This window comes from Glycine soja, chromosome 13, assembly GCF_004193775.1.
Source record: "Glycine soja cultivar W05 chromosome 13, ASM419377v2, whole genome shotgun sequence".
NCBI lineage: Eukaryota > Viridiplantae > Streptophyta > Magnoliopsida > Fabales > Fabaceae > Glycine > Glycine soja.
The window spans coordinates 14113743-14140892 of NC_041014.1; the positions used below are offsets into that span (position 1 = coordinate 14113743).

At 32.3% G+C, this 27150-nt stretch overlaps 2 protein-coding genes across 4 annotated transcripts; both read left to right on the top strand.

Annotated features, from left to right (window-relative positions):
* The first annotated feature begins 674 nt into the window (after positions 1-674).
* On the top strand, positions 675-5888 carry LOC114382780 (RHOMBOID-like protein 9, chloroplastic). Of its 2 annotated transcripts, none has more exons than XM_028342389.1 (7): positions 675-901; positions 1918-2461; positions 2816-3026; positions 3151-3316; positions 4017-4187; positions 4620-4774; positions 5261-5888. In XM_028342389.1, the coding sequence occupies exons 2-7, from the start codon at positions 1924-1926 to the stop codon at positions 5532-5534; spliced, it is 1515 nt and encodes a 504-aa protein (XP_028198190.1). In that variant the 5' UTR covers positions 675-901; positions 1918-1923; the 3' UTR covers positions 5535-5888. The 2 variants fall into 2 exon arrangements, with proteins under 2 accessions (XP_028198190.1, XP_028198191.1); XM_028342390.1 differs by having other exon boundaries at positions 762-979.
* Positions 5889-7258: 1370 nt separating this feature from the next.
* Positions 7259-22268, top strand: LOC114381176. 2 transcript variants are annotated; one of them, XM_028340367.1, is made up of 14 exons: positions 7259-7599; positions 8474-8571; positions 8786-8872; positions 8959-9118; positions 9250-9336; positions 10057-10806; positions 10920-11062; positions 11186-11383; positions 11530-11620; positions 11711-11876; positions 20448-20558; positions 20653-20752; positions 21597-21668; positions 21952-22268. In XM_028340367.1, the coding sequence occupies exons 1-13, from the start codon at positions 7453-7455 to the stop codon at positions 21643-21645; spliced, it is 2187 nt and encodes a 728-aa protein (XP_028196168.1). In that variant the 5' UTR covers positions 7259-7452; the 3' UTR covers positions 21646-21668; positions 21952-22268. The 2 variants fall into 2 exon arrangements, with proteins under 2 accessions (XP_028196168.1, XP_028196167.1); XM_028340366.1 differs by having other exon boundaries at positions 7260-7599; positions 8959-9124.
* The last annotated feature ends 4882 nt before the right edge of the window (positions 22269-27150 follow it).

Sequence of the window (27150 nt, forward strand, 5' to 3'; positions counted from 1 at the left end):
TAAAAAAATAAATTAACACTAGCGCTTTTTCCTTTTTCTTTTCTGCAAAATTGGAAAATTTAAATTACTCTTAAAATATTACATCGCACGACACATGAACAAAATAATCTTGGCCAGATTAAATTTCGAGTAAATTGTTATTTAAAAGTTAAAGTTCTTCCAAGAGATGTGTTATATCTATATATGCATCTATTGGCTGCTGAAAGAATTAGTATTACAAGTCAACAATGGTCCAATCATCAAATTTTGCATTAGACCTATTGACTATTGTCCTTGCTGGAATTATCTTTCTATACAAATAAATTCATGAAGATTTATACATTGAGATTTAGATTCACTAAAGAGTGAGGACCACCAATTTAATTAAGAATTTATAGTGGATTTTATATATTTTCAACAGAAAAAAATTGAGAATTGAAACTAAAATCACAATTAACACTCGACCACACATGCTTCAACCTTTTTTTCAGATATTTTTACCTTAGCACATTACGTTTAATTTTCCCCAACAAAGAAGTTCTAAGCCATACATTTTTCATATGATTGAATTGAAATCCCAACGAAGTTAGAGGTGCCTAAGCACGCAACGTGTAAGATTAATTTAAAGTGGCAAGTGGGTCCAACCCGAATTCTAGTAGTTGCATTTATTGGCTCACAAACTTGGCATATCTCTTGTTGCAAACCATGAATGGCTGAAGAGAGATAAGGCACAATGACTAGAGAATTAGTTGTCATTGTGTATCATTGTCAATGTCAATTAACAACCACCATGAAGCCTTATACCATTAATGGAAGTACTACGTAACAACTTCTCCACGATTTCCTATGCAATTCTTTAGCTTATAGATATAAGTCTTAATTATACTAATTTGGCATTGTAGTAGCACCTTATTAGATTCAGGTGGGTAGGTCCAATAACCTTTCATTTGTGCCTTTCAGTTTCAGCTGGCTTCTATCTATTATCATTTCTTGAACTTTGGTAATTTTAACAAGTACCCTTATCCCTCTATTTTGGGGAAGGAAGTTATTTTTCATGTTGTCTAGTGTTTGTTTCTTTCTTCATCATTTCAGTACGTTGGTTTTCATCATTTTCAAAACGATACAACCAAGGCCTTACGGGAATCTCCTTCTGTTGCTTTAGGAATTTTTAAGTTTCTGTATGCTAGAAAAGGCTATTTATATTTGGTTGCACAAGCTAATTTTAGTGTAAAATTTGAAATAATACTATACAGTTCTAGAATTAGTACAATTTTACATTTATGATATAAGTGTAAATATTTTGGGGCTGCTTAACAAGCGTTAATAGTCTGAAAAACAGTGTTACTATTGTGATTCTCCTCATAGATTTTCAGTACTGTAACTATTGATTTTACTCTGAACACTCTTTTTTTCTTTTTGTACGAACTTGGTCCCAAGAAGTTTGAAATGATTGGTTTCTCTCCACTGTCTTTCTATGCACGCAGACCCAATAGCATGGTTTTCATTCTTGTTATCTGACAGTTTCTTGCTTAAATGCGTGTTTGCTTCAATATGGGATCCACATTTATGAGAAATTCATGTAAAAAACAATCCAAAAGCAACTAAGCAGAAGTCAAGAGTACTACCATAGAAAATAGAAGATTTCTGTTTTCATGAATAATTACAAAAATATACCTTTGTTTACACTTTATTTCCTGTTTTCAAAGACTTGTAGGAAACAAAGTGAATGCAAGGTGACACTTTTGTAATTACAGAAAATTTTTTAAACCAAACAAAACCTGGTATAACCTCAAGGTCTGTTTTTGATTGTGGTTCATTGACTTCATTCCAGTAATGTTATGAAGATCATGGTTTATGTTTGTCTCACATACTGTAATTTTCAAGATCACAACAATGCTTTCTTCCTTTAGATATGGCTCATCCTTTTGTTTTCCTTAGGTTTTCATGGCTGCATTTCCTATGTTCTACAAAACGCCTTACAAGGACCAAAATCTGCCAACCCAAAATATAATGAGGCAGAATGAGAAGAGGTTCATGCTTGAGTGTGATAATCTGCATAGGTCCATCTCTTCAATTCCTGGTCAAATTTGCAGGAGTTGCCAACCATGGAACAAAGTCAACAATATCCTCACAAAATCAAACATAAAAGAGAAAAATGTTACTAGGAGCATACTTCATGACAGATGTTCTTTGCATAAGAATGTGACAAAACTTTGTGGTTCAGACAGTCACCTAAGCCTCATTCAGGGATGTTATTCAAAGACAGAAAACCTTTCCAGAGTTTGGTGTTCAGCAAGTTCTAGCTCTACTGAGAAGCAACTAAGGTCATTAGATTCTTATTTTGGAAAACTCCAAGATAATGCAAAATTGAGTACATTTGATTCATCACACAAGGTGATACAGGTGCATCACATAGATGATCATGCTAGATCAAAAACTGGACTGGAATCTCTTGATGAGTATCTTGGCAAACTAAATCGTGGTAAAGTGTAGTTACTTTGATTATTATTATGCCTTTTCATTCAGAGTGTAATTTCTATTCACTGTAGTATATAACATTTTACACGGGTAACTAATCAGAAATTATCATTGGTATTTTTTTAAGAAAAATACTATCATAAAAGTCAACCAACTTACGATGCATGACAGTTTTTTGATTGGATGATAATGTAAAAATCTTTTACACTGTCAGGGCATAGACTATTTACACTCTCTTATTATCCTTCTCTTCTAGTTGACTAGTTCTTCTCAAATCTCAACCACTTAAACATTGTGTTTAACTGGGAAAAGAGCAAGTTTGTTTCAAAGGTGAATGTGTTAGTATTTTTATATGCAGGAGCAAACCAAGAACCTCATGTGCCATCGTATGTCGAGAATCGTAGTGAAGAAAATTTAGCACCAAAACGATCTCTTACCAAAGACATTGAAAGATCAAACTTTAGGAAACGAAATGCTTATGTGGATATAGGAAGACTAAAAGGTGTGCATGGTCCAAGGTCTGCTATAGATTCACAGCAGCATGTTGAAACCTCCAGTCTCTACCTAATGTAAGTCCTGCTCTGTCATAGTTCTTATTTTGTCCTTTCAATGACTATTCTTGATGCTATCATACTCTCTTTACTCATTATTTGTTTAACATTTGTCATATTATAAATATTTTTTTTGGTGCAGTGGCATATTGGCTTCTGTAAACATTGCAGTGTTTCTATTTGAAATAGCAAGTCCTATAAGGAACTCTGATTTAGAGCTGTTTTCTATTCCACTACTATATGGAGCAAAGATAAATCATTTGATCATGGTTGGAGAATGGTGGAGGCTTGTAACACCAATGTTTCTGGTACAAGATTGAGAATTGGGTCTGTGTTTCCATTCTGCAGATATAGAGCATTGTTTACATGACACTCATCATCGTTTGTCAAAATTACATGCTTTAATTTCTGGTGTTTGATTTAATTTCCGGGTTAAATGTTTTTAGTCCCTGCAAATATGGTGAATTTTGGTGATATGCATCTAGGCAAGTCACATTAGCGACTACTCTGAGATGACATGTGGGAAGACAAGTCTAGATGCATGTCATGTCATCAGTAAATGGTGATAAGAACCATTTTTAGAACTTAATTTATGAGGACCTAAATTAACAAAAAAATTTGAAAGACACACAAAAATTTGTCATATTGGCCGAGACTAAAAATATATTGAACTCTAAATTTTCGCTTTGTTATTACACTACATTTATTTTTGGAATTGACTCTATTTTAAAATTTTAACTTCCAAACTAACAGCATTAAAATACAACCATTACAGTCTAGAATATACTTGCATGGAAAGAATGGAACTCATTGCTTAAAACTATCATGATTAGTATCGGTTGATATTGTGCATCACACATGCAATCTTGATATCTAGAAACACTTTGCAAAACCAAAGTGAAAAAGTGTCCTCTGTCTGTTGTGTAAGAGACATATGTTTCAGATGCTAAATTAATCTCCTGTGACTATGCTTCTTATGCCTGCTTCATAGTAATTTTTTATATGCAGCATGCAGGAATATTTCACATGGCTGTCAGTTGTTGGGCCCTTTTAACATTTGGGCCTCAAGTTTGCAAAGGCTATGGTTCATTTACATTTTTCTTGATCTACATACTGGGTGGAGTTGCTTGCAACTTCATAAGTTTTCTACATACACCAGATCCCACTGTTGGTGGAACTGTAAGTATCATGTTAAAATTCTAAACCATTGTCCTTTTAGTTCAACATTTTTTTTAGTCACTATGCTATAATATTTCATTTTTCAATTATAATGAATTCTAGAGAATTATATTTTAATGTGAGTTCTAAAACCAAGGAAGATTTTGCCGTTCACCCATCATGTTTAATGTTTGTGAACAACGATACTACATCAATTTGATTAATCCCAAATTCCAATTATAATGGCTTTGAATTTGCACAAGTTCTAAGGGTATGAAAGAAATCAAGTGAGAATCATTTTTGTTAAATTAAGTACATATACTATGCCAAATTTCATGCAAAACTTTCTGCAAATGATTAGTGAAGGTGGATTAACTTTTGCAACACCTTTCTTTCTGTTTGATCCCTTTTGTTTTGTCTTCAACTCTCTTGCCAACTTCAACTTGTAATCAGGGACCTGTATTTGCAATAATTGGTGCTTGGCTCATGTATCAAATTCAAAACAAAGACGTTATTGCAAGTGATGCTTCAGAGAACCTGTTCCACAAGGCAGTTATTATGACAGCTCTTATTTTCATATTAAGCCACTTTGGTCCAATTGACGAATGGTATGGCATACATTATTCAGAAAAATTAGTTTTACTCATGAAACTCAAACAAATATGAAAGAAACTCAAAATTAAAATGACATGCATGCAAATGATTTGATCTCATCCTATGAGATCAAGTCCACTTTTCATATCAAGGTTATGTGAAATAGTTAAGCTTGGCATGTCAAAAATATGCATGAGGGCCAAACTAGGAGAAATTATTGTATGGTCTGGTATCACTATGGTCCTGGCCAATTTTCTCGTGATATATAACCAAGTTTTATTAACATTTTCTTGTAATTGGAAAAACTCGGTTACACATCATGTGGAGATTGATTAGGATTCAGGACTAAAGATATGAGGTGGAGTCACATCATACAATAATTTCTCCGAAAATAGAGAAATGGAAGAAACATATTGAGGAAAAAATAAGTTATATTTATAAAAAAATATTCTTTAAATTGTAAAATGGAAACCTTTATTTGGTGGCTGACTGATTTGTAGGTCACACTTTGGAGCAGCCTTCTCAGGCATGGCATATGGCTTTTTAACTAGTCCAATACTTCAGTTGAATGATTCATCATCAGGAACTGGTCAAGAAGAAGTACTTAAACTTGTTAGAAAATATGGTGATTCTTGCAAATCAGTATTCATATTCACCATATTCATCATTGTTTTAAGCTCATTCCTTTTCTTCATGGAGCCCCCACCAAATGCACTGGCATCGGTCAATGCAGCAGCTGTTGATGCCTTGGAGTATATATTGATATTTGGCTGATGCAACATGTCATAAGGTTTCTGAAGCAGATTTACCTTGGAAGGAAGGCAGTGACAACTGCCCTACAAAGACATGTACATTTAAAAAAGGAAGTAAAAAGTGAGAAGTGCATTAGAGGCACTAATCACTGAGATTAGGCTCTACTGTTTCTTCTAGTATAAAAATATTATAGGGTTACAAAAGTATAATTGTGTAAGCGCGCTCAGTCCCCGGCCCAATAAACTAAGTTACACAACACTAATATTTTCAAGATTAGAGTACAATTCTCATACTTGATAGATGCTTAAAATAGAAAGTTATTTTCCTCCACTTTAAAAATTACACACTCCACAATTGAGAGATTAATATGTGCTATATAGTCCATTTTATTGTAAATGAGCTGTATAGACATAATTTTTCTCTGTCTCGGATGCTGTCAGCACATGCCTCAGAGTTTTCACTGATTGTTCCAAACAAATCTAAAAAAATTAGTTGTGGGGACAATACATATGTATAAATTTGTAAGGTTAATAATATAATATACTGTCATTAAAAGTACAAACATTCCAAAGTCTCCAATTCATCTTCTCACAGATCTAGAAATTTTAAGTTGCAGGAACAATACATATGTATAAATTTGTAAGGCTAATAATAAAATATACTGTGATTAAAAGTACAAACATATATCACTGTTACTGTCTACAAGTTTTCATATTTTGAAAACATTGAATAAAGTTTTTCATTTTTAATACTATCAAAATTTTCTCTTTTGTACTATATGGTTTTCGATCAGATTGTTAATGATATTCATAGTGGAAAAAAGCTCTTTCTTAAAGATATTGGAAAACAAAAGTGAAGGATGGGCATGCAGTTTTGCAATTATGTTTTCTTAATGTTTTCTACTTATTATTTTATTATATGGTCTAATTATTATATTCTTTATTTATTTGCTAAAATACACTTTTAGTTCTTTACATTTTGTATCATATTTAATTTGGTCCCTAATACATAAGCTTCCTTTTTAATGAAATTCATTTGGCAATACGGGACGAGTTAGCTCACCAACCCATCATAATTTGATAGGACAGGGTAGAGACTTCAGTCCACCAACCCGCTTTGTCCCACCTAGCGTGGTTCACTAACCCGATGAGTCACAGGCATGGCGGGTTATAAATTCAATAACTTCAAATAAATTATAAACTCAATAACTTAATATTATTCCTTGCTGAATCTCTAATTAAGACCTTTCCTTTTACTCAATTAATTTTAAGATAAATTTTACATTTCTACATCCTTCAAATAAACCATTTATTTAAAGTTCAGATTCAAATTTAATATAGGATAATCTCCCATACATGATTTTTTTTTTGAATTGATCTCAAATGTATACATAATTCGTTTTACCCTTTTTAATTTAAACATCTCATAAAAATAAATTTAATGGTGATTCTCTCAAACTCAGGGATATCTTACATTAGAGATAATGTTGTATAAATCTGAATCTCAACTTTAAGATAAATGTAAAATTTATCTTAAAATTAATGGAGTAAAAGAGAAGTTCTTAATTCGAGATTCTGCAAGAATTTTATGTTTTAAAGTACACGATCCTTCATTTTTTAATCAAAAAGAAGGAGAGAGAAGAGAGTGAACGAAACGTTGAAAAAGTGAAACCCTTCGAAAACTGCGAAATTCAAATTTGGCCACGCAAATCCAAATTCATTTCGCACTTTCCCTGTTCCCGCCACATCACCGTCGAAGGAGGGAAAAACAAAAGTTCCCAAAAAACGAGCGTTTAGAATTTTCACTACATCACCCTTATTAATCTACGCTGCTGAAATGTCTCATTGTAAGAAAGAAATTCAGACTTAGTTCGAAACTCACTTGCAAAAAGAGTCTTTGTTGGTGGGTCTCTGTGTTGTTCTTAGTTCTTACAACTGTAATGGCTATTACAGCAATCTCCAACTCGAGTCAGAATATGAACGAGGTTGCTGCCGGAGGCGTGAAACCGAAGCGCTCCAATTCTCGCGGAGTTCGAATAGTGGGAAGCAGAATCTACGATTCTGCAAATGGGAAAACTTGTCACCAGGTGCTTTTCTTTTTTGAGATTTTGAGAATACCCGTTTCTTTTTTTCTTGTGTTTTTGCGTTGTGGGGTGTGCTGGTTTGTGGAGAGTGCTAAATCTGAATGTGGGTATGTGAGGGACCGTGGGAATTATGTGAAAAGTGGGAACTTTGGTTGATGTGTGGGGTTATATAGTAATGGTTTATGAAGTTGTTTCAGCTGAATGAGTAGTCTTAAGTTTGAGGTTTGAGTATACGTAGTTTGGTTAGATTTTTGGAAGGAGAACTTTGTTACTCATAGTGAAGTAGGATTGTTTTTCGTAGAGGGTATATTTAGTTTTGTACCAAAAGAAAATAATGACGATGTTTGTGATGTTGTAGATTTGCTTTTACTTTGTGTTTTGTGCTGTTTTGTGTTGTGGCGTGTGGTGGTTTGAAGAGAGGGCTCAAAGTTGTGAAACTCCATTGAATATCAGATAAAAATAGAGTTGAAGAGAGAGAAGGAAAAAATCAGGGGAAACCTTGCTCTATTGAAGTCTATCGAAGACGATTCATTCTAGAATGAATCATTACACTATGCGTTTGGTATTTATACCAAGTCTAATTGGTAACTCCTTAGCTAAATATCAACGAATTTGTTGAGCTGGAGAACTAACTTGCTGTCATGGATAACTGATTCTGTTGAACCAGTTGTTACACACTGGATATTAAGGGTGGAATCTGGATGTGGGAATTGTGTGAAAAAGGGAAACTGTGGTGGATGGGGTTGTATGATGATGATGTTTTCAATGTTGTTTTACTTTTACTTTTTGTGTATCGTTTAGTTTGTTTGTTTTTGTTCTAGATTTTGAGGTTTGTTTGGATGATAACATTTTTGTTTGCTTGGTTTTCACGTTGAAGTGTCGGCAGAAAACCAGGGATTTTGCTGTTTCTTGTAAGAATATGAAGAAAGGGAAACCTTGTCCCATTAACTTTTGCCACAAGTGCCTCTTAAACAGGTTAGGTTCGGTAATATAAACGTTGTTATTTTTTCCCGTGAATCATTCTATCTTGTTAAGCATATTTTTGGCCATGTTTATGGTGAAGACTTTCTTGCTTTGCAAAAGTGTCCATAGATTAATTGCTTTGCAACGAGTATCCAAACTCCAAACACACATGTAGAAATCACCAAAATGTGTTTTACCTTCTGAGGATTTTTTTGTGGTGAATTAGGTATGGGGAGAAGGCAGAAGAGGTGGAGCAGTTGGGTAATTGGATGTGTCCAAAATGTAGAAACTTTTGCAACTGCAGTTTTTGCCGGTGAGTTTCTTTTATCTTTGTGAATGTGTGTTTTGAGTTGGTATTGTATCCGTGGGTTCATTCTAATAGAGGAGTGATCTTCGTAGGAAAAAACAAGGTGAACTACCTACTGGTCAATTATTTCATACAGCCAAGGCATCTGGTTTCAAGTCAGTGTCTGAAATGCTTGTTTCAAAAACTGCTGAATCTAATGATTTGGAATCGAACAAGGTGAATAGGGTTTTTCCTTCAAAGGAAGCTACTGAGGTAAAGGTGTGCTATTTTTCTCTCCATTCCCCATCCCGTATATCTTGTGGTTGACAATTAAGTTTACTTATGTTTGCTGGTTTATGAAGCTCCTCTTCACATGCAAATTCATGATTTTTTAATGGTGACAGAAGCAAAAACGTGTTAATAAATCAAGTTCCGATAAGGTTCCGGTGAGCAAAGCTGTTTCACCTATGAAGCAAATTGCATCAGATAAGGTACCATAGTTATTTTATTTTGGTTTATTTGTCTTAGTTATTGGCATATAAGTTTTACTGATTGGTGCATAGGGTTTATATGCATATGTGCATGTGTGGTGTATCTAGTGAGAGGAGTTAATTCTTGCCTTACGATTATACAGATTGTTTTACTTACTTAATCTTAACTATTCGTGTTAGTTGTATGGTCTAGATTAAATTTTGTTACCTATGATGCACCCATACTTTAAAATGCACAATGTATTCAAATCATACTTGTTGGATATTGATATGTGTACTATGCAGGTACATTTGTACCAAAAGTAGACTCTTTAAAACTTTTAATGTATATTTTTTTCCTTGCATAATGAAAAAGGATCAATATCATAACTTGAGTGTGATATTTTTATTTAAATTTCATTGAGATTATACATTTCTAATAATTTTTTCAAGAGATTAATTAAAGATTAGCAATAACATCCTGGTGGTGGCAAACCAGAATAAATACAAGCTATATGAACAAAAATCAAGAAAAACAAGTTAATAAAATATAAGTAATTTATAAATATAATTATTTTATTTAACATATATTGTCATATCCATATTCTTTTTCTTTTTAAATTGTCATATTTACCTAGAGCATTTGGTCTAATGTGATACTTGTACTTTTGGCCATGCATCATAGCCTCTTATACGCTCTTATGGATTTTAGTTGATGTGATTGTTTGTTATCTCTTACAGGAGCTTGTAGTACTTCTCTCAGGAGAAATTGGAAAGGAAAATTCTTCAGATGGAAAGCTTGACCCTGTGATCAGTCAGAAGGCATCAACCAAAAAATCTAAGAAAACAAAGCGTGAAGAATTAAAGGAAATATCTAATGAGAACAATGTTGAGAGTGCAGGCAAAAAGAAGAGCCTGAAAAGGCCTAAAATTTGCAAAGTTCCAAGTGAGGAAGCAAAAGGAAAAGCAAATGATGAAACTAAAGTTTGCAACGGAGTCTCTAAAAAGGAAACAAAAGTAGATAGAAACCATGATACTGCTCATATATTGATGGACAGTCCAGAGGCTCAGGCTGCAAATGATCTTTTACTGTTTGGAAAATATGCCAAAGGCAACCCTTTCTCTGAGGTGCAACCACAAATGCATAAAAATCCTGACACTATTTTTGAAGATCCAGCAAATGATCCCATTGTCCCTGTGACTTTGGCTCCAAAACATTATTTATTCAATTCTAAACATCCAGATATGAAACATATGCATGGTGAAAATTGGAACAACACTGTACTTGTAGATGGTAATGCTGGTGCCAAGTTCCAAGTAGGAATAGCAACGTTCCCAAATATTGGTATGAATTTAGTGGTGGAAAAAATTGAAGAGGAAATTCCTTTGCCCCCTGGAACTGAGTTAACAGAAATATTGGACACTGAGCTCCCACCTGAAGATGTTGGAAATGCGTTGCAGCTTTTAGAGTTTTGCAGAGTGTTTGGAAAGGTTTGCCTTCTTGTTAATTCTGTTGACAACTTTCTTTCAATTTTTTGTCAGTCATTCATAATTGCTTTATCAAGTGCTTTTTAAGATTTATTCCTGCGTATTATTTTAATTAGGCTCTTGATCTCAAGAAGGGAGAAGCTGAAGCCATCTTACGAGAATTAGTGCGTAAACAAAATTTGCGTCGAGGACAAAACACTTTAGTGGTTCAGTTTCAAATTAGAGTGTTGACCTTGATACTAACTGATTCAGGAAATGAGTGAGTTATCCCTTATAGCTTTTATTTATTTGTTAGTGTATAGTTTTGGGGGAAATAATTTTTCTATGATATACTTGGAATCTTGGATTAAGGTTGTCATATGGATGACTTTGGTGGGTTTAGGTCTCCATCCTTGACTACTAGCAATGGAAATAATTCATGGTTGAAACCATTGGAGGATTTAATTGCTGGATCTGATCATATATTAAAAGATTTTCCTTTGGATTGGCTTCAAGAAGGCGTTGGTGGATATTACAATTTGGATTTATCTAAAAAGCTCACACTGCTGAATTTTCTTTGTGATGAAGCTTTAATTACTGAGTAAGTATTTCAAGTCCAATTAGAAAAGTTTTATCGTGTATTTTGCTGTTAGTTTATTGTTTTCATCTCTATCCATATCTTTCTTTTTTCTCTGTTGTCTTCATAATCTTGTTTTAAGTGGTTGAAAACTTGCTTAATATGTCCAGCAAACTGAGGAGTTGTATTGAAGATCAAAATTCAAGGCATGCAGAAGAAGTGAAGGAAGCAAAAAACAAGATTGCTGCAGCTAAGGAAAAGGTAACAGCAGACAAGGTGTTGTGTTCTTTGTATCTGGATTGTCCTTGCTGTTACATTTTGTTCATAATTTTGTATGCATGTTATCTACAGGAAAAGGGTCTTAGGCAGAAGTTGCAGAATGAGATGGTTAAAGCTGTTCTGTCAAATGTGGCTCCCCTTCGAATGGAGAAGCATGATGCTCTTCTTAAAAAGATGAAAAGTGAAGTGGCTCAAGCTCATGCTGTGGTGCTTAAGCTAAAGGGCACAATTCCAAAAGGTATGTTACGAATTATGATGTTTATGAATTATGCATTGTGTATGTTATGAGGCCTGAAGTTCTTCAATCTCATTCTAATGTCAGAATATTTAGCTGATGGTACAAAATTCTGCCATTTGGAAGACTATCCATGTTGCAAACAAGTAATAATTAACACAGGAAAATGAAAAACTATTTTTTTAATGATTACTCGAGCATGAAAAAGAACTAATATCTGCTTATATGACAAATATCTGTTAGTATATCATATACTTACTGTTAGTTCTACTAGAATTTTATTTGCAATATTACTGATCTTCAATGCTATTATCATTGTCTTGTTTCTTCCTCACACGATAGTATTCACTTATGCAACATCCTGCAAAATGTTTAATTCCAGTTGGTTTAAATTCAGCTATTTCGTATGAGAAATTGATTGTTTGTGTCATGAGCACTTATTTGTCAAACTCAGAGAAATTGGGGTAAAAATTGTGTTCTCCTTTGAAGAATTCTCATTTAAATGGTATGATACAATTTGATAGTTTGCTAAAAAGGTATAAATGGTAAGCTATATTAGGCTAACTAATTAAGGATATAATTACACAATTATAACTATACAATCATGTAAGATATGTTGGTTTAAAGGGCCAACAAATCTGCACAAATAATGACAAATAACCTATCTATCAATTCTATTGACATCCTTCGTCAAATTGATGGTGAATCTACAAGCATCAATTTGCTAATTAGGAAATTATGCTCTTGATGTGTCAAAGATTTGGTGAGGATGTTGGCTAGTTGAATAGATGTTGAGACATAAGGCAGAGTGATAATTTTGCGGTCATAGGCTTATCTCATTGAATGACAATCAATCTTTATGTGTTTTGTTCTTTCATGGTATACATGATTTGCTGCAATCTGTATGATACTTGTTGATACTTGTATTATCAACATACAACGTGTGACATTCTTTACCCTTTGCATATATACTAATAAAGGAATAAAAATTTAAATATTAATTAAAAGTATTTTTAAAATATTTTTTTAAATACAAGCCTTTTAAAGAGGTAAAAGACTCACATTCATTTTTTTCTACATTATATTTAAACTTTCCAAATAAATAATAAAGTCATCTCAGTTCAAACAAGGTTGTTTAAGATTTCATATAATTAATATAAAATTCTATATCTTAATGTCATATCCTATTAGAGTGTTGTGTCTCGACGTCTTTCAGTACAAGGTTGCTTAAAGCAATTCACTAGTCACTTGCTTCCTCGAACATAAAGTTCAAGATTATTACAAGATTCAAACATAAATCATACATAGGGAGTGAGTTATCACATTCTTAACTAATAGAGAAATAAGATAACTTCACATTACACATGAATTACATAATTCGATCAAGACATAATAATACATCAATTTCATAATGAACAATTAGCAGGCGCTATGTAACAGTTATACTAAGATTCAAGCCTATATGTAATGTGGTATTATGTCAGTAAAAAATTGCACTGGGGTGCTTAAGAGTACATAACAAAAGACACCATATAATGGGTATGTAAAGTCATTATTACTAAGTAAAATTATAGGGAAATCAGTTAGAGTCATAGTGTTTTGTGAGAATGCTTTAATCATGTGATTAACATAGGCTTAAAGGAGCATTCAAATCGGGTGATTTCCAAAACCTATACTCTGAAGAGTTCATCAGGGCTTCTCCCTCTTAATTTAGTTATTTTTGCATGTAGACACTGCTAATGAATTATATAATATTTACGATCTCACATTTGTGTTTTAAACATGTTTAATATAATTGCGCTACAATTTAATATTGGTTCCTGAATAGGAAATCTACATTTTCTCTTTAATACCAGTTCTTAAATAGGAAATTTATATTTTTTCTTTAACACTGATTCTTAAATAGAAAACCTATATTTTTTTTTAACACTGTGCATCAACACTGGTTGAGTTATTATACAATTCACAGCTTACAACACAAGTAATGTCTCATTATGTGTTAATCACATATTTATTTATAGCCAAAATTCATTCACAATTTCACATCTCATTGTGTCACAATCCATCATTATATGTTTACACGTATCTCACAAATCAATATATGTTCAACTTGACAATTATACTTAATCTTAATAATAATATCATAATCTCAAGGCAACATGTTATTTTACAATTCATCACATATTTCATTTATAAGCATTGTTCATGAATTATATAATATCTATGATTTCACACTCGTGTTTTAAACACGTTTAACATAATTGTGCTATAATTTAATACTGATTTCTAAATAAGAAATTTATACTTTTTTTTAACACTGCACATCAACACTAGTCGGGTTATTATATAATTTATAGCTTACAATACAATTATTATCATATCAAGTGCTAAACACATTTCATGAATTACATACACTTTGCCTATGAAACATGTAATACATACAACTATTAAATTGTTTTCAAAATCATTTTAATTGTCAGGTTCCCACAATGGATTACATCACAATGCTCGTCGCCCTTAAATAATCTTACAATTGTGTGATTGCATAGTTTATAACTCACATCTCAATACACATTCACCATTAATCATAGGTTTAAATTATCACAACATGGGAAATAAAATCCCTCAAATAATTTTATACAATTATATCAAAATCATGGGGTCAAAACACAAAAACATTAAGAGCATTCAAGTTTATCAATCAATTTTTATCAGAACATCAATTGGTACATAAAACACAATAATATTGTATTTATAACCATAAAATAAAAATTATAAGTTAATAAACATTCCAAAATAAACTTTAATTTAATCTTCTAAGGATTCTTACATATGTTTATTTTAACCTCTAATTGCAATAAACTTTAATTTAATTTTCCGACAATGATAGTGACATTTTTAGCAAATTCTTGAGATTTCTCAATTTTTTCTTTTGGTTGCTCTGGTAGGATTCCCAAATGTTACAGAGAATGAGAAGGGATTGAAACCTTCATTTGTATTGTATTCATGCGATTCTTGTTTTTTTCTCCAAGAATGTTATCATGCAAATCCCAACGGTGAAGGTGTGCGCATTTGAATTTCGAACAACATATTAAGATTTTGTGAGAATCCAACGAATAAAGAATCTGAGATCATAGTTTTATCGAGATAGCTTTGGATTTCTACGGGAAAAAAAAAGTGATGATGCGAACAATATTTCTCTCTGCTTCGACATCTTTTCATAATTCCTAATGGTGAGAATACTCAAAATTGAGTTGCAAACCTGGTGCTTAAATTTCACAACGATCCAACGGTGAATAAGTTTGAGATCGTTGTTTTTCTGAGACAGATTTGATGGTCTATGGGAAAAAGAAAGGCCTTTGGGAGAAGATAGAAAAACGAAAATGAGGGGAAGATGAGGCATCATCGATTTAAAAACTGACTTAATATATCGCCATTTATACTTAAGATACTCATAACTTATTATTTATTCTATTTAATTATTTTTATTATTTTATAAAAGAGAACATAATTTTATTTCTTATTAAATGAATAAATCATATATATATATATATATATTTTTTTTTTTTCAAAGCATTATTTTATTACAACTAGTTTTTTTATTTATTTAATTATAAAAACCTCATCGTTTTCTAAAATTTTATTTATTTATTTATTTTTACTAAAAAGCCTTTTTAATTTATTTATGAAAAATGAGATGTTACACAACGGAGTTGGTGTTGCTTGTGAATAACTAAGTTTTGAAAGGTCTTGTAACGAAATAATCTCAGAGCATGTTGTAGACATGGATCGATATTTTGCTTCAGTGGATGATTTATAGTTTGATTTTTGTTTCTTACATTTCTAGGAGATAGGGGCATTTCCTAAAAACATATACCAGCCAATAGTATACTTTCTTGTGTTGTGACATCTAGCCCAATCAACATTGCTATATGTTTGAAGTTGTATTGTTGCACTTGTAGGAGAGAAGAGACCACGGTTGAGAGTGACCAACAAATATTTAATGATTTGTTTTACTGCTGTAAGATGCAAGTGTTTAGGATTTTGCATGAATTTGTTGATTGTGTGGACAATAAAAGAAATATCAAGTCTTGTGATGGTTAGGTAGATGAGACTTCCTACCTTTTTTATTATATATAAAGTTAGTAGGCATGGCAACGGGGCGGGTTGGGTTCGGGTTTTGTTTACCCCACCCTCGCCCCCGACTCCTCATTTCCCTCCCCGCTCTCGAAACCGACGAGGGTGTATATTTACATCTCATCCCCGTCCTCGACGGGGGTTGGGTTTTCCCCGCCCCGCCCCGCCCTGCACTCGACATTTTTATAAAATTTTATTAAAAAATATAATTTTTCATAAAATAAAACATAAAATTCAATTCAACATTAACATAAAATTTAATCTAATAGTTTCATATTTCAATGTGTAATATATATTAATAATTAGCGGGTTCGGGTTTGGGTACGGGTTCGGGGCGGGTATTGAGAATCCCATCCCTGACCCCGAATTTGGCTATCGGGGAAAATCCGACCCTAACCCTGACCCCAATCAACTCGGATTTTTCCCGTCAAAATCGGGGCGGGTCCCACGGGTTCGGGCCCTGTTGCCATGCCTAAAAGTTAGGTCTTGTAGGAGCTCACCTTCATCCCGTCTTAACTTGACATTAACTTTCATGGAAGTATCAATTGTAGTTGCAGTGGTGAGACCAACTAGCTGAATTACATCTTGAGTATATTTGTGTTAAGTGACAAAGATGTCTTTTTGTTGGAATTATACTTCTAATCCCAAGAAATAAGTGAGTTGTCCAAGATCTTTCATGTGGAAAGTTGTTTGCAACAATTGTTTGATTGTAGTTATAGCCTTTTGATCTAAGTCTGTGACGATAATGTCATTCACATAAACAAGGAGGATAACAATTCCTTTTGAGGTTCTTTGTAGAAAGAGAGATGGATCATAGCTACTTTGGATGAAGGGAAAGCCAAGTAGTGTTGTGCTTAACCTTTCAAACCACACTCGTGGTGTTTATTTTAATCCATACAAAGAACGCTTTAGCTTGCAAACAGTATTAGATAATGGTGAAGGCGTACAAGTAAGAGGTTTGATGTAAACTTCTTCTTTGTGGTCACTATGAAGGAAGACATTTTTGACATCTAGCTGGTGAATTTGCCAAGATTCAGATGTAGCAATGACAATAATAGTCCTCATAGTAGTCATCTTGGCCACTGATGCAAATATTTCTTCATATTCTAGGCCAAATTCTTGCTTATTTCCAAGAACAATCAATCTAGCCTTGTATCGATCTATTGATCTATTGAATGCAACTTTATAGTGAATATAAATTTATTGTCAAGAGGTTTAACCGATAGAGGACATGGAACAATGTCTTATGTTTGATTTTCCTCTAGTGTAAGAAGTTCAATTTCTATAGTATCCTACCAACATTTATGCTTTATTGCTTGTTTATATGAAGAAGGAATAGGAACAAATGCTAAAGTTGTTGTCAAAGATAAATGATTAGAAAAATCATATTTTTTTTGGTGGTTTACAAATGTGAGTACTGTGATGTAAAAGGGTTGGTTCTAGTTAAAGCATTGGATCATCAACTAGTGAATGATCGGGGAGGGGTCTTGGAGGGATTGAAGGTTGAATTGGTGGAACAGTCGAATGTCTTTAGTAGACCATGAAAGGAGGATGAGCTTATTCTTCTACAAAATTGTTAGAAAATAATGACAACAAATTTGGATGTAGAAGAGTGAGTGTCTTGGTTAATAGCAAAAAAATATGTATCTTCTTGAAAGATGATATTTCTAGAAACCTGAATCTTGTGTAAATGAGAACAATAACATAACCAAGAAAAGAACATTTAACAGATTAAGTTGTGAGTTTGGTGTGTTTTGGTGGTTGAAGATGGACATAACATACACAACTAAAGGTGCGAAGAGTGGAATAATTAGGTGACTTACCAAATAACCTTAAAAAAGGGGAATCATTGTTTAAGACTGGAGAAGACAATCGACTAATAAGGTGAGCAACAATTGAGAGAGCTTCACACAAAAAATGGGAGGACAAACACAAGTCCAACATTAAGGTATAGACAACATCAAAATGATGGTTTTTTCTTTTAGTTACCCCGTTTTGTTGGGGTGTGAAAGGACACGACTTTTGAGATAATATAATATTTGCCTATAAGAACTCTTGAAACAAATGAGACGTGTATTCCTTCCATTGTTAGAATGTAGAGTTTTAATTTTTTATGAAAATTGAGTTTGAATATAGGCATGAAAGAATTTGAATGCAGAGAATGCTTCAGCTTTAGAACGTAAAAAAATAGACCCATGTGAAACGACTATAGTTGTCAATAAAAGTAATAAAATACTTGTAATGTGCATGAGATATTATAGGTGTGATTTCCCATAAAATAAATCTCTGTGAATTATGTCAAAAGGTTGATTTACATTTGATTGATGAACTAGAAATGGTAGGATTTTACTTTTACCAAGTTTACAAGAATTGTAATCAAATTGAACAACACTAAAAGATGAGAAATGTTTATTGATAAGAACTTTGGATTTCATCAAGTCATGAAGTACATTGGAATTTGGGTGACCAAGATGCTTATGTCATAATTGGAAATTAATCATTGTAGAATTACAAGAAATAAATGACAGAAAAGAATGTGGTGACAATGATGAATAGAGGAAAACGACGTCTAACTTTAGGTCCCTTTGTGATCATCTTTCCTGAGTGTTGATCCTACACAAGACAATCAGATTTTGAGAATTCAACTTTGCAATCATTGTCAACTAATTGACCAACTAAAATAAAGTTATTGGTGAGATTAGGGGAAACATAAACATTGGTAAGAGATGAGAAAATATCACCAATTGCTATGATAGGTAATTGTTTCCATCTTCAATGTGTATTTGCAAATTACCAGAGTAATTTGTAACATTGGTAAGGGCAACAACATTGTTGGTCATATGATTGGATGTGCCAGAGTCAAAATACCAAGGAGAGCTGGGTAAAGAAGCTTTACCTGAAAGACCCAAAGCATAAAATATTGAAATGGACGTTTGTTGAACCATTTCAGGGGTTAAAGTTGGCATAAAAGCAAGTGGATTCTGATCCCTAAAAATAGTAGAAGAGCCAAATAGTGACAGTGAATGTTGTTGTATTTCTTTGTGGTGGTTTGATTTGACATTCTTTTATGATGTGACATTTTTTGCAGTAATTGTAGAACTTTTTAGGACAGTGGGAAGCAAAATGTCCATGACCTTTATAGTAGAAACATTGGATAGTACTCATGTCTCTTCTTGGAGGTTTACCTTGTACTGCATACGTCGTAAGGGAGGCAAATTTCTATTGTTCCATGTTTGTCTGAGTGAGGAGAGGTTCTTCACAGAGCAGTTTATTTAGGCATTCATCCAAGTAGGAGATAGTAGCCTTGCTTATTAGGTTGGTCTAAATGCCCTCAAAATTAGATCTCAATTTCATAACAAATTGATCTTATTTTGTGGTGTCATGAATGTTTTGGATTGCAGTTTGTCCTTTAGTTGACAAATTTTTATAGACATTGTCAGTATATTCAGTCCAAAGATTCATGAAATGAGAAATGAAATAAAAAATTGAAAGACTATCCTGTTGAAAAATGATAATTTCATGTTCAAGTTAAAACCTATGAGCAGTGTTGTTTTGGTTATAAATTTTCTTTAGGTAATCTCACATCTTTGCTACTGTGGTGAAGGGTTTGAGATTGAGGATGATATTAGGCTCAATAGAGTCTGTGATCCATGTCATGACCTGTGTGTCTTTGACCTCCCATTTGGCATGTGCCTCCTTGTGCGTAGTTTTATCAGGAGCAGAATCCGTCAACCTGACCCCAAAGCTCCTTGCCTTTGATAAAGATCTGGAACTGGAATGCCCAAGTGGAGTAATTTTTTCATTAAGATGAATAAAGAGGACATCATATTTTTCAATAGATATGATGCTGAGAAAAATCGCAGGAGAAAAAACAAGAAATTGGAGAAATTGAGAGTAGAACTAGGATCAATGTGAACAGTATCGCACAAGAGACTAGAACTGGGAACTCAGAGATTGGCAGCACAGTGAAAAAAAAAACTAAGTTGGGATTGAAACCTAGACTGGTACCATGTCAAACTCAGAAATTGGAGTAAAAACTGTGTGTTTTCCTTTGGAGAATTCTCATTTAAATAGTATGATACAATTTGATTTCTAGTCTTGAAATTTGCTAAAAAGCTATAAATAGTAACCTACAGTTGGACTAATTAATTAAGGATATAATTACACAATTACAATTATACAATCATGCAAGATATGTTGGTTTAAAGGACCAATAAATCTGCACAAATAATGCCAAATAATCTGCCTATCAATTCTATTGACATTATTTTCATAACATCCAGACTGAATAGTGGAATTGGTTTTGTAAATAAATAAATAAATGCTCCTAACGAGGCCAAAAAGGAATGTTTTAGTACATATGGTTACTTTCTATCTTGTAAGAATTTACTTTTTCTGCTATTGTAACAGTTGACATTTGTTCTTCTAATATTACAGGGAAACATAGTTCTGATGCTATGAGAATCGAGCCTGCGTGTTTGGACAACAATGGTCAGGTGTTTTGGAAGTTGAAAAGTTATAATAGTGAATGTGCTGTTCTGTTGCAAGGTAATTTTTAAAATGCATTAGCTTAATTTTTCTGATTGATGATACCATTGTGATTTGGGATCTAGCAAGTTTTCTTAAAGAAAGCAATGTGCAGATATCAAAATTAAGGATGAAACTGCTACTGCACCTGCTGAAAAATGGTTTGTTTATGGTCCTGAAAAGAAGGATGAGGTTGATAAGTACATTTCCTCGAGGTGAGCTCTTTTATTAAAGTTGAAGTGGATTGTTCTAAAGGTTTTGGATAAGGTACTTGATATTGGAGAGTTTGCATTCTTAATATCTGTCAAGAACATGATGGTAAATAGTAACCAAAGCTAGCTTCAATGAATGTGTTGAATATGTTGTTGTGAGAACAGTGATCACCCATTATATGCTCGAGCATACAAAGATGGGGAAATTTAATGAAACAGAGATTTTATAATGATAATTATTGTAGCTATTGATTAAGAAATATAATGAAATATGAAAATGGATTCTAAAAGATCATCTAAGGTATTTTAAGGAGGAGGGATTAAGTTGCTCTAGAGTAACTTCTTTTAATTACTCTCCAACTTCACCCTTAGTTTTCTTTAAATCTAATGGTCGGAATCAGGTTTTAATATACACAATTTAATGCCTATTTGGATGTTACTTTTTAGCACATTACATTTATCGACAATGCTGCAGTCGTAGTAGATACACATGTGTGGCTATGCAAGGGCAGGGGAAGGGATCATGAGGCTAAACATCTGTGAATACAATAGTTATAGGAGTGCTAGCTCTCTAACACTCTTTTTAACACACTTCATGATTAGTTGAAATTTATTGAAAATCATTAATGTTGGTAGGTCTCACTTCTTATTTAACAGTTCTTTCTTGATTTAGAGGTGGGACATATCAAAATTGGTAATTTTTAAGAAAATTTAGCAAATCATAGAATATTAAAAAGAGTGTTGGAGAGTATTGCTAGTATTCCTCCAATAGTTATGCCTACTATATATAATTAATGCTCGACAAGTGCAATGAGTTAAGAATATTTCTTTTATATCTTGGTTGCAGGGCTAAAAGACTTAAAGGTCACAAGGTTGCTTACATGCTTTCGCAGTGAAGCAAATATGTAGGATGTTTCTGGTTAGTATTGTCATTGATCAGGAATTTACAATTGTAACAACATCTATTATTGCTTCAAGTGTGTATATATATATATATATAATTCTTCATAGTAACGTAAATGTTAGCGAACACACTCATGGTTAGGTAAATTGCATATGGGACTTCTCTCTAATAATGTATTGAGTGAGACTCATGCAAATTTATCTACTAACAGTGTTTAGAATAATGAGTTGCTAACATTATTTCATTTTGTTTGTTCTGGAATATGATTAACATGGAAATGTTTTTCTTGTTTTTGCAGGTTTTGGTGGGAATCTTATTCTCCGTTTTTGTAGTGGTGTACAAAAGGAACTTCATTATTGTGGTCAACAATCTACATATAGGAAAATTCTGATGTTGCTGCTGCTGATGATGTTAAAACATAGAAACAAATATTGATTCCTTGTATCTTAGGTTCCTAGATTTGATGTTTAGCTTCCAACTTTTTTATGATAGAGCTTAAGTAGGTTTCATTGTAATTACTTTTCATGGTGTAATTTTTTTGATGTGAATTGTTAGTATGTGAATTGACCCATCCAATTAATTGAAAAAGTGATGTCTTCTCGATATTCCGAAGTAGTTCAATTTAATCCTTGGCATTCTAAGACTATAAATCTTACATCTTTGCCTGTTTTACGGTTCAAAATCTTAGCAAATAATTGAATTTGTATATAAATAATTATTTACAAAATTTAAAAGTATGAGTAAGGATATCAACATTATTACTACTCAATCTTATGCAAACTCATACTCGTTTAATATATTTATTGTTTTTATAACAAAATTCCAAGTTTTCAATGATTTTCTTAAAATGGTTTTCTTTAATTAAGTTAAAAGAATTTTATTCGTTTTAAGGTTGGAATATTTTTTTAATCAAGTGTTATAATGTCATACTTAATTCTTCTAATGAAATTAATGATAATTATTGAATGGTTTACGATATCATCTAGTGAAAATGTAACTTGAGTGGATCCATTCTCATAATTTATATATTATATTTCTTATAAACAATAGCAATACTCTTTTTTTAATATTTCTTTTGATTGCTTGGAATTTATTATAAATTATTAATTTTAGTGAGTCATGCATTTCATTTGATATGCTTAATTAATGCATTTAAGTAAAAATTTACCTACATATATTTTCATAAAATAAGTCATACTTAACTGACAAACTTGTGTACAGAGAATATATCTTCTTAATTATATTGAAGTTTATTTTTAAAATGAAATATTTTATTAGAAATTATAAATTGATTCTATTTCATCAATGTTAGCTGAACTTTAAAAGCATTTCATTTTAAAAATTAAATATATTAAAATTAATTCAATTTCATTTTTCAATCATTCTAAATTAAATGCAAACCTTATAATTCAAAGCTTATTAAATTCTCTTAAAATTAATTAAAAATACCATATCAAAAACCCATGATATCAGAGGTAACGTTAAATCTGAGTTAATTTTGTTTATGTTGATGCATGAGACAAAATATAAACACGTCTTGAGGTTGGAAAACAATGGCAAAAAGATTAAATTTCAATTTGTCAAGTATCTTTTATTACATATGCTTTTTGAAGTTAAAGTATTTAATAATATTTAAAAATCGCATGAGCTATTGTTAAAGTATAAGTATGGGGTGAAATCTTACATTAGATAGGAATGAGAATGTTGAGTATTATAAAAGTGAGAAAAAGATCCACAAACTCGAGTCTTAATGTTTTGGATTAAAATGTGGTGTCAGGTTTACTTATATGGTTGCTCTTGACCCATTGGTGTAAATCTTTCTGGCGTTTACCCTCCTCAGATTTCCCAACAATTGGTATTGGAACTTGGTGACTGGCTCGAACGAGTATAATAGGATTGACAATAGAACCATGAACATGGAGATCTCTTGTATCAAAAGTCTTCTTAGTAGGTGAGTCCATGCATGGAGGTCAAGCAATGAGTCTTGTAGGTGTTGTGACGATGCAAGGTACTAGATCATGTTGTCAACAATGGCTAGATGATGTCGGGGCAGCCATGGTTAAACTCCAAAGGCCACCATTGGATACCCATGGATTGAAAAAGACTTCTGCTTAATGGGGAGACTACCATATGGAAGAAACTCACACTTGAGGAAGAGATTGTTAGAGTACAAGTGAGTTTAATAGTTTGATGAAAGCTGCTTGGTAATTAATATTCTCTCTCATTCTAAATTAATTAATTGGTTATAGTTGTGTTTTGATTACATGGTAGAGTTGCTAGCAAGTACTGAATCTACATGCTATTGGAAACTAATTAAGGATGTGCTTGTAATGTTGTCCTAGATTCCAACACCAAATATAGGTGAAATTGTAAGACAGTCTGGTGAAGCTTTAAGGGCTAAGTTTGGAATATCTCAATTTTGAAATTGCACAAATATTTTGAATGTGGTAATTGATTGATATCTTCTTTTTCATGGTTTGTAGAAATTGTATTTCACATTAGCCATATTCGTGTACAAATGCTAAGGGTGTGCTTGTTTGAGTAGGTGGAAAGCTAGAAATTGGCAAATTGATAATTAACATAGTTTTTGTGAAATATGATAATGTAAAATTAACAATTTTCAAATGCTTTACTTTGTTGTGTCTGACTCCAAGCATTTGGGTCTTGCTTGGCTGAGAACACCACACTAGACCCTAAATCTTGTTAATTACGCTCAATGACTTAGTTTAAAATGTGATCCCTTATTTGTTCTGTTTCTATATTCTACAGAGTCCACGTTGCATCTTGTTTTAAGGCTTCGTGGTGTTATTGTTGAGCTAAGCAAGAGGCACTAGTGAGGAAATATAACTAGGATAAGACAATGTGTCGCAAGTAAGTTTACACATCCTAGTATTGGATCCTATTGGTTAATTCATAACTAATTATAAATATTGTTCTTATGAAGTATAGTCAAAGTGCCAAAAAACTTGTGTTAAAAATGCATAAAAAGTCTCATAAAACTCAATGTTATTTTTGGGTAAAGTTCCTTTTTTCATAATGTTCCTCTTTTCAACTTTTCCCTCTATGACACCTAATTATTAAGTATATTGAGGGATGAACACTATTTTCACATTTTGTTCCTCACAACTTCACACTCACTTTTAGAAGCTAGTTCTTGAACTAACCTTTCATGGCCATGAATATGATATCATCATATCATCTTGTTATTGTGAGGGTGATTGGAGATCTAGTGGATCATGTCACTCCAACTATGAAAATTATTGTCTCGTACAACAATAAGTAGGTCTATAATTGTCATGAGTTTTTCCCTTCCTTAGTAACCACTAAGTCTAAGGCGATATAAGATCCTTCTTCACTCTAGTACCTATTTCTCCACCCTGTATCTATTTGATCTTTTCATATCTTAATATTTTAATATTTATATATTCCATTTCCATGCATTTTTTTTAGGTATATGACACTATATAATATATAGACATAAAAAACCAATAAACCATTGCATGCTAGTTTTTGTAGTTAGCTAAATGTAGAAGGGAAGATCGATAGGAAGTGTAGCAAAGAGGCTCAATTGATAGTCCCTGGTGTCTTGAAAGAGGCTCAATTGGAGGTTTGCAGAATAGTTTTTTTCTCAACAATTTTTAAAGATGGCAGCTACTAAGTTCTTTCTAACTACATGTTGAAATATTCTTTCCCATTTTTTTGCAACTATGTTTCTTGTTTTGACTAGAACAGCAAAAAGAATCCATGTTTTGCTTCTATTTTGCAGTGTACTATTATAATGTATCTTGGTTTTTATATTTGTTTTTTAAGCTCTTATCATTGTCGCTTTGTCAATTTTAGAGTTATCATAGAGGTGAATAGAACTTGTATCATCTTGGTTTGGAGATAACATAGTATACTTCTTAATTTTCTACTTAATTTGATAGGGCTTGGCAGGAACTCCTGGTGCTTGTCATTGTCATCATGCTTGCCTATTTCTTATATAACTAATAATATAATTATAATAGTTAACATTCTATTCATTCATTTGCATTTGTACTAATAGATTTTATCTAGACTTAGCTTCGGGTGGTGGGTTCAGAGATTGGCTTGTTTGGTTATTCTTGTGGTGCTTTAAATGCTGAGACAAAGCACAAGTGGTACGAATTTAGGGTGCTCAAGCAAGTTTGTTATGTCTATGAAATAAAGGTTATTATTATTATTATTATATATATATATATATATATAATATTTTTTTTAAATTCACTACCTGCATCAGTTTTGTAGAAAATTGATGTTGCATAGCTATTTTCTACATCAATTTTAGTCAAAACTAATGTCTAATTCTGACAGAGTACACCTATTGAAGCACTTTTAACATTAATTTCTTCCTGCACCGATGTCAAAATTAGATTTTAACATCAGTTTGAAATCCCACTTTTAACATTGCATTGCGTGCCCCAACATCGGTTCAAAACTGATGTTAAATGTCTTTTTTCTAGTAGTGTTGTCACTATATGTCCTTTTGCAAAAGTGAGATTTAATCTTTCTTTTGGAGCCAATGATATGTTCTTTAATTTTGAGAAATCATTTTATCGTCTTTTTCAAGGTGGAGAAATACGAAGGAGAGTGATGGCTTGTGTTCTACAATTGATTCATGATGGAGTATGCTAGTCGATTTTGCATTAATTCACCAATTAATATTATGATTTATGTCTCATTATAAACTTTTTTCATATTACTTACTAGACCATTTACAGATAAAGAAAATAGTGGCATATATCTCATTTTACTTTAAAAGAAAAATTACTAGAATGGTTGAATTTATACTACTAGTTCATGTCTCTTCCCTCATACATACATTATCATCCATCCTTCTATCTATATTATGAATTGCTTTGACTACACTATGTTGCATTTTTTTATTTATTACTATTTATTCATTTATGTTCTTTTGACTTCCTTAATTTCGTTTGTTCTATCTTTTGTTAGTATATCATGTAGTCATATAGTTCTTGGTGCATCTTAAATTTATAATCTCTATCATTACCCTTATACACCTGGTCACCTCGACAATCTGAGTACCCTTTTACAAGATTCATTTTCTATTAAACTCAAGTACCCATATGTCTTTGAGTCCCATAAGATTTATCTAAACACCTTTTGTATTGTTTCAGTCTTTTTTGGGTTATCTCAAAATATTTGTGTTGGTTTGGAGAATAAAACCTATAGGAAATTATTTGCTTAATTCATATAGGTGCAATTAAATTTGCCTTGAAATTCCATTTTAATCCACTTGACATTTAATAACTTAAAATAATATCTACTTCTCATAATCTTATTAACTTCCCTTTGACTCCATTCAATTTAAAATAAATTCTACATTTATAAATACTCCAAATAAAGGATTTATTTAATGTTAAAATTAAAATTTAATAAGGTTATGATTTATGACCGCAATTAATAAAGTTCATTATTTTTTAATTTTCTCCCATAAAAACCATTTTTAAAATTGCAA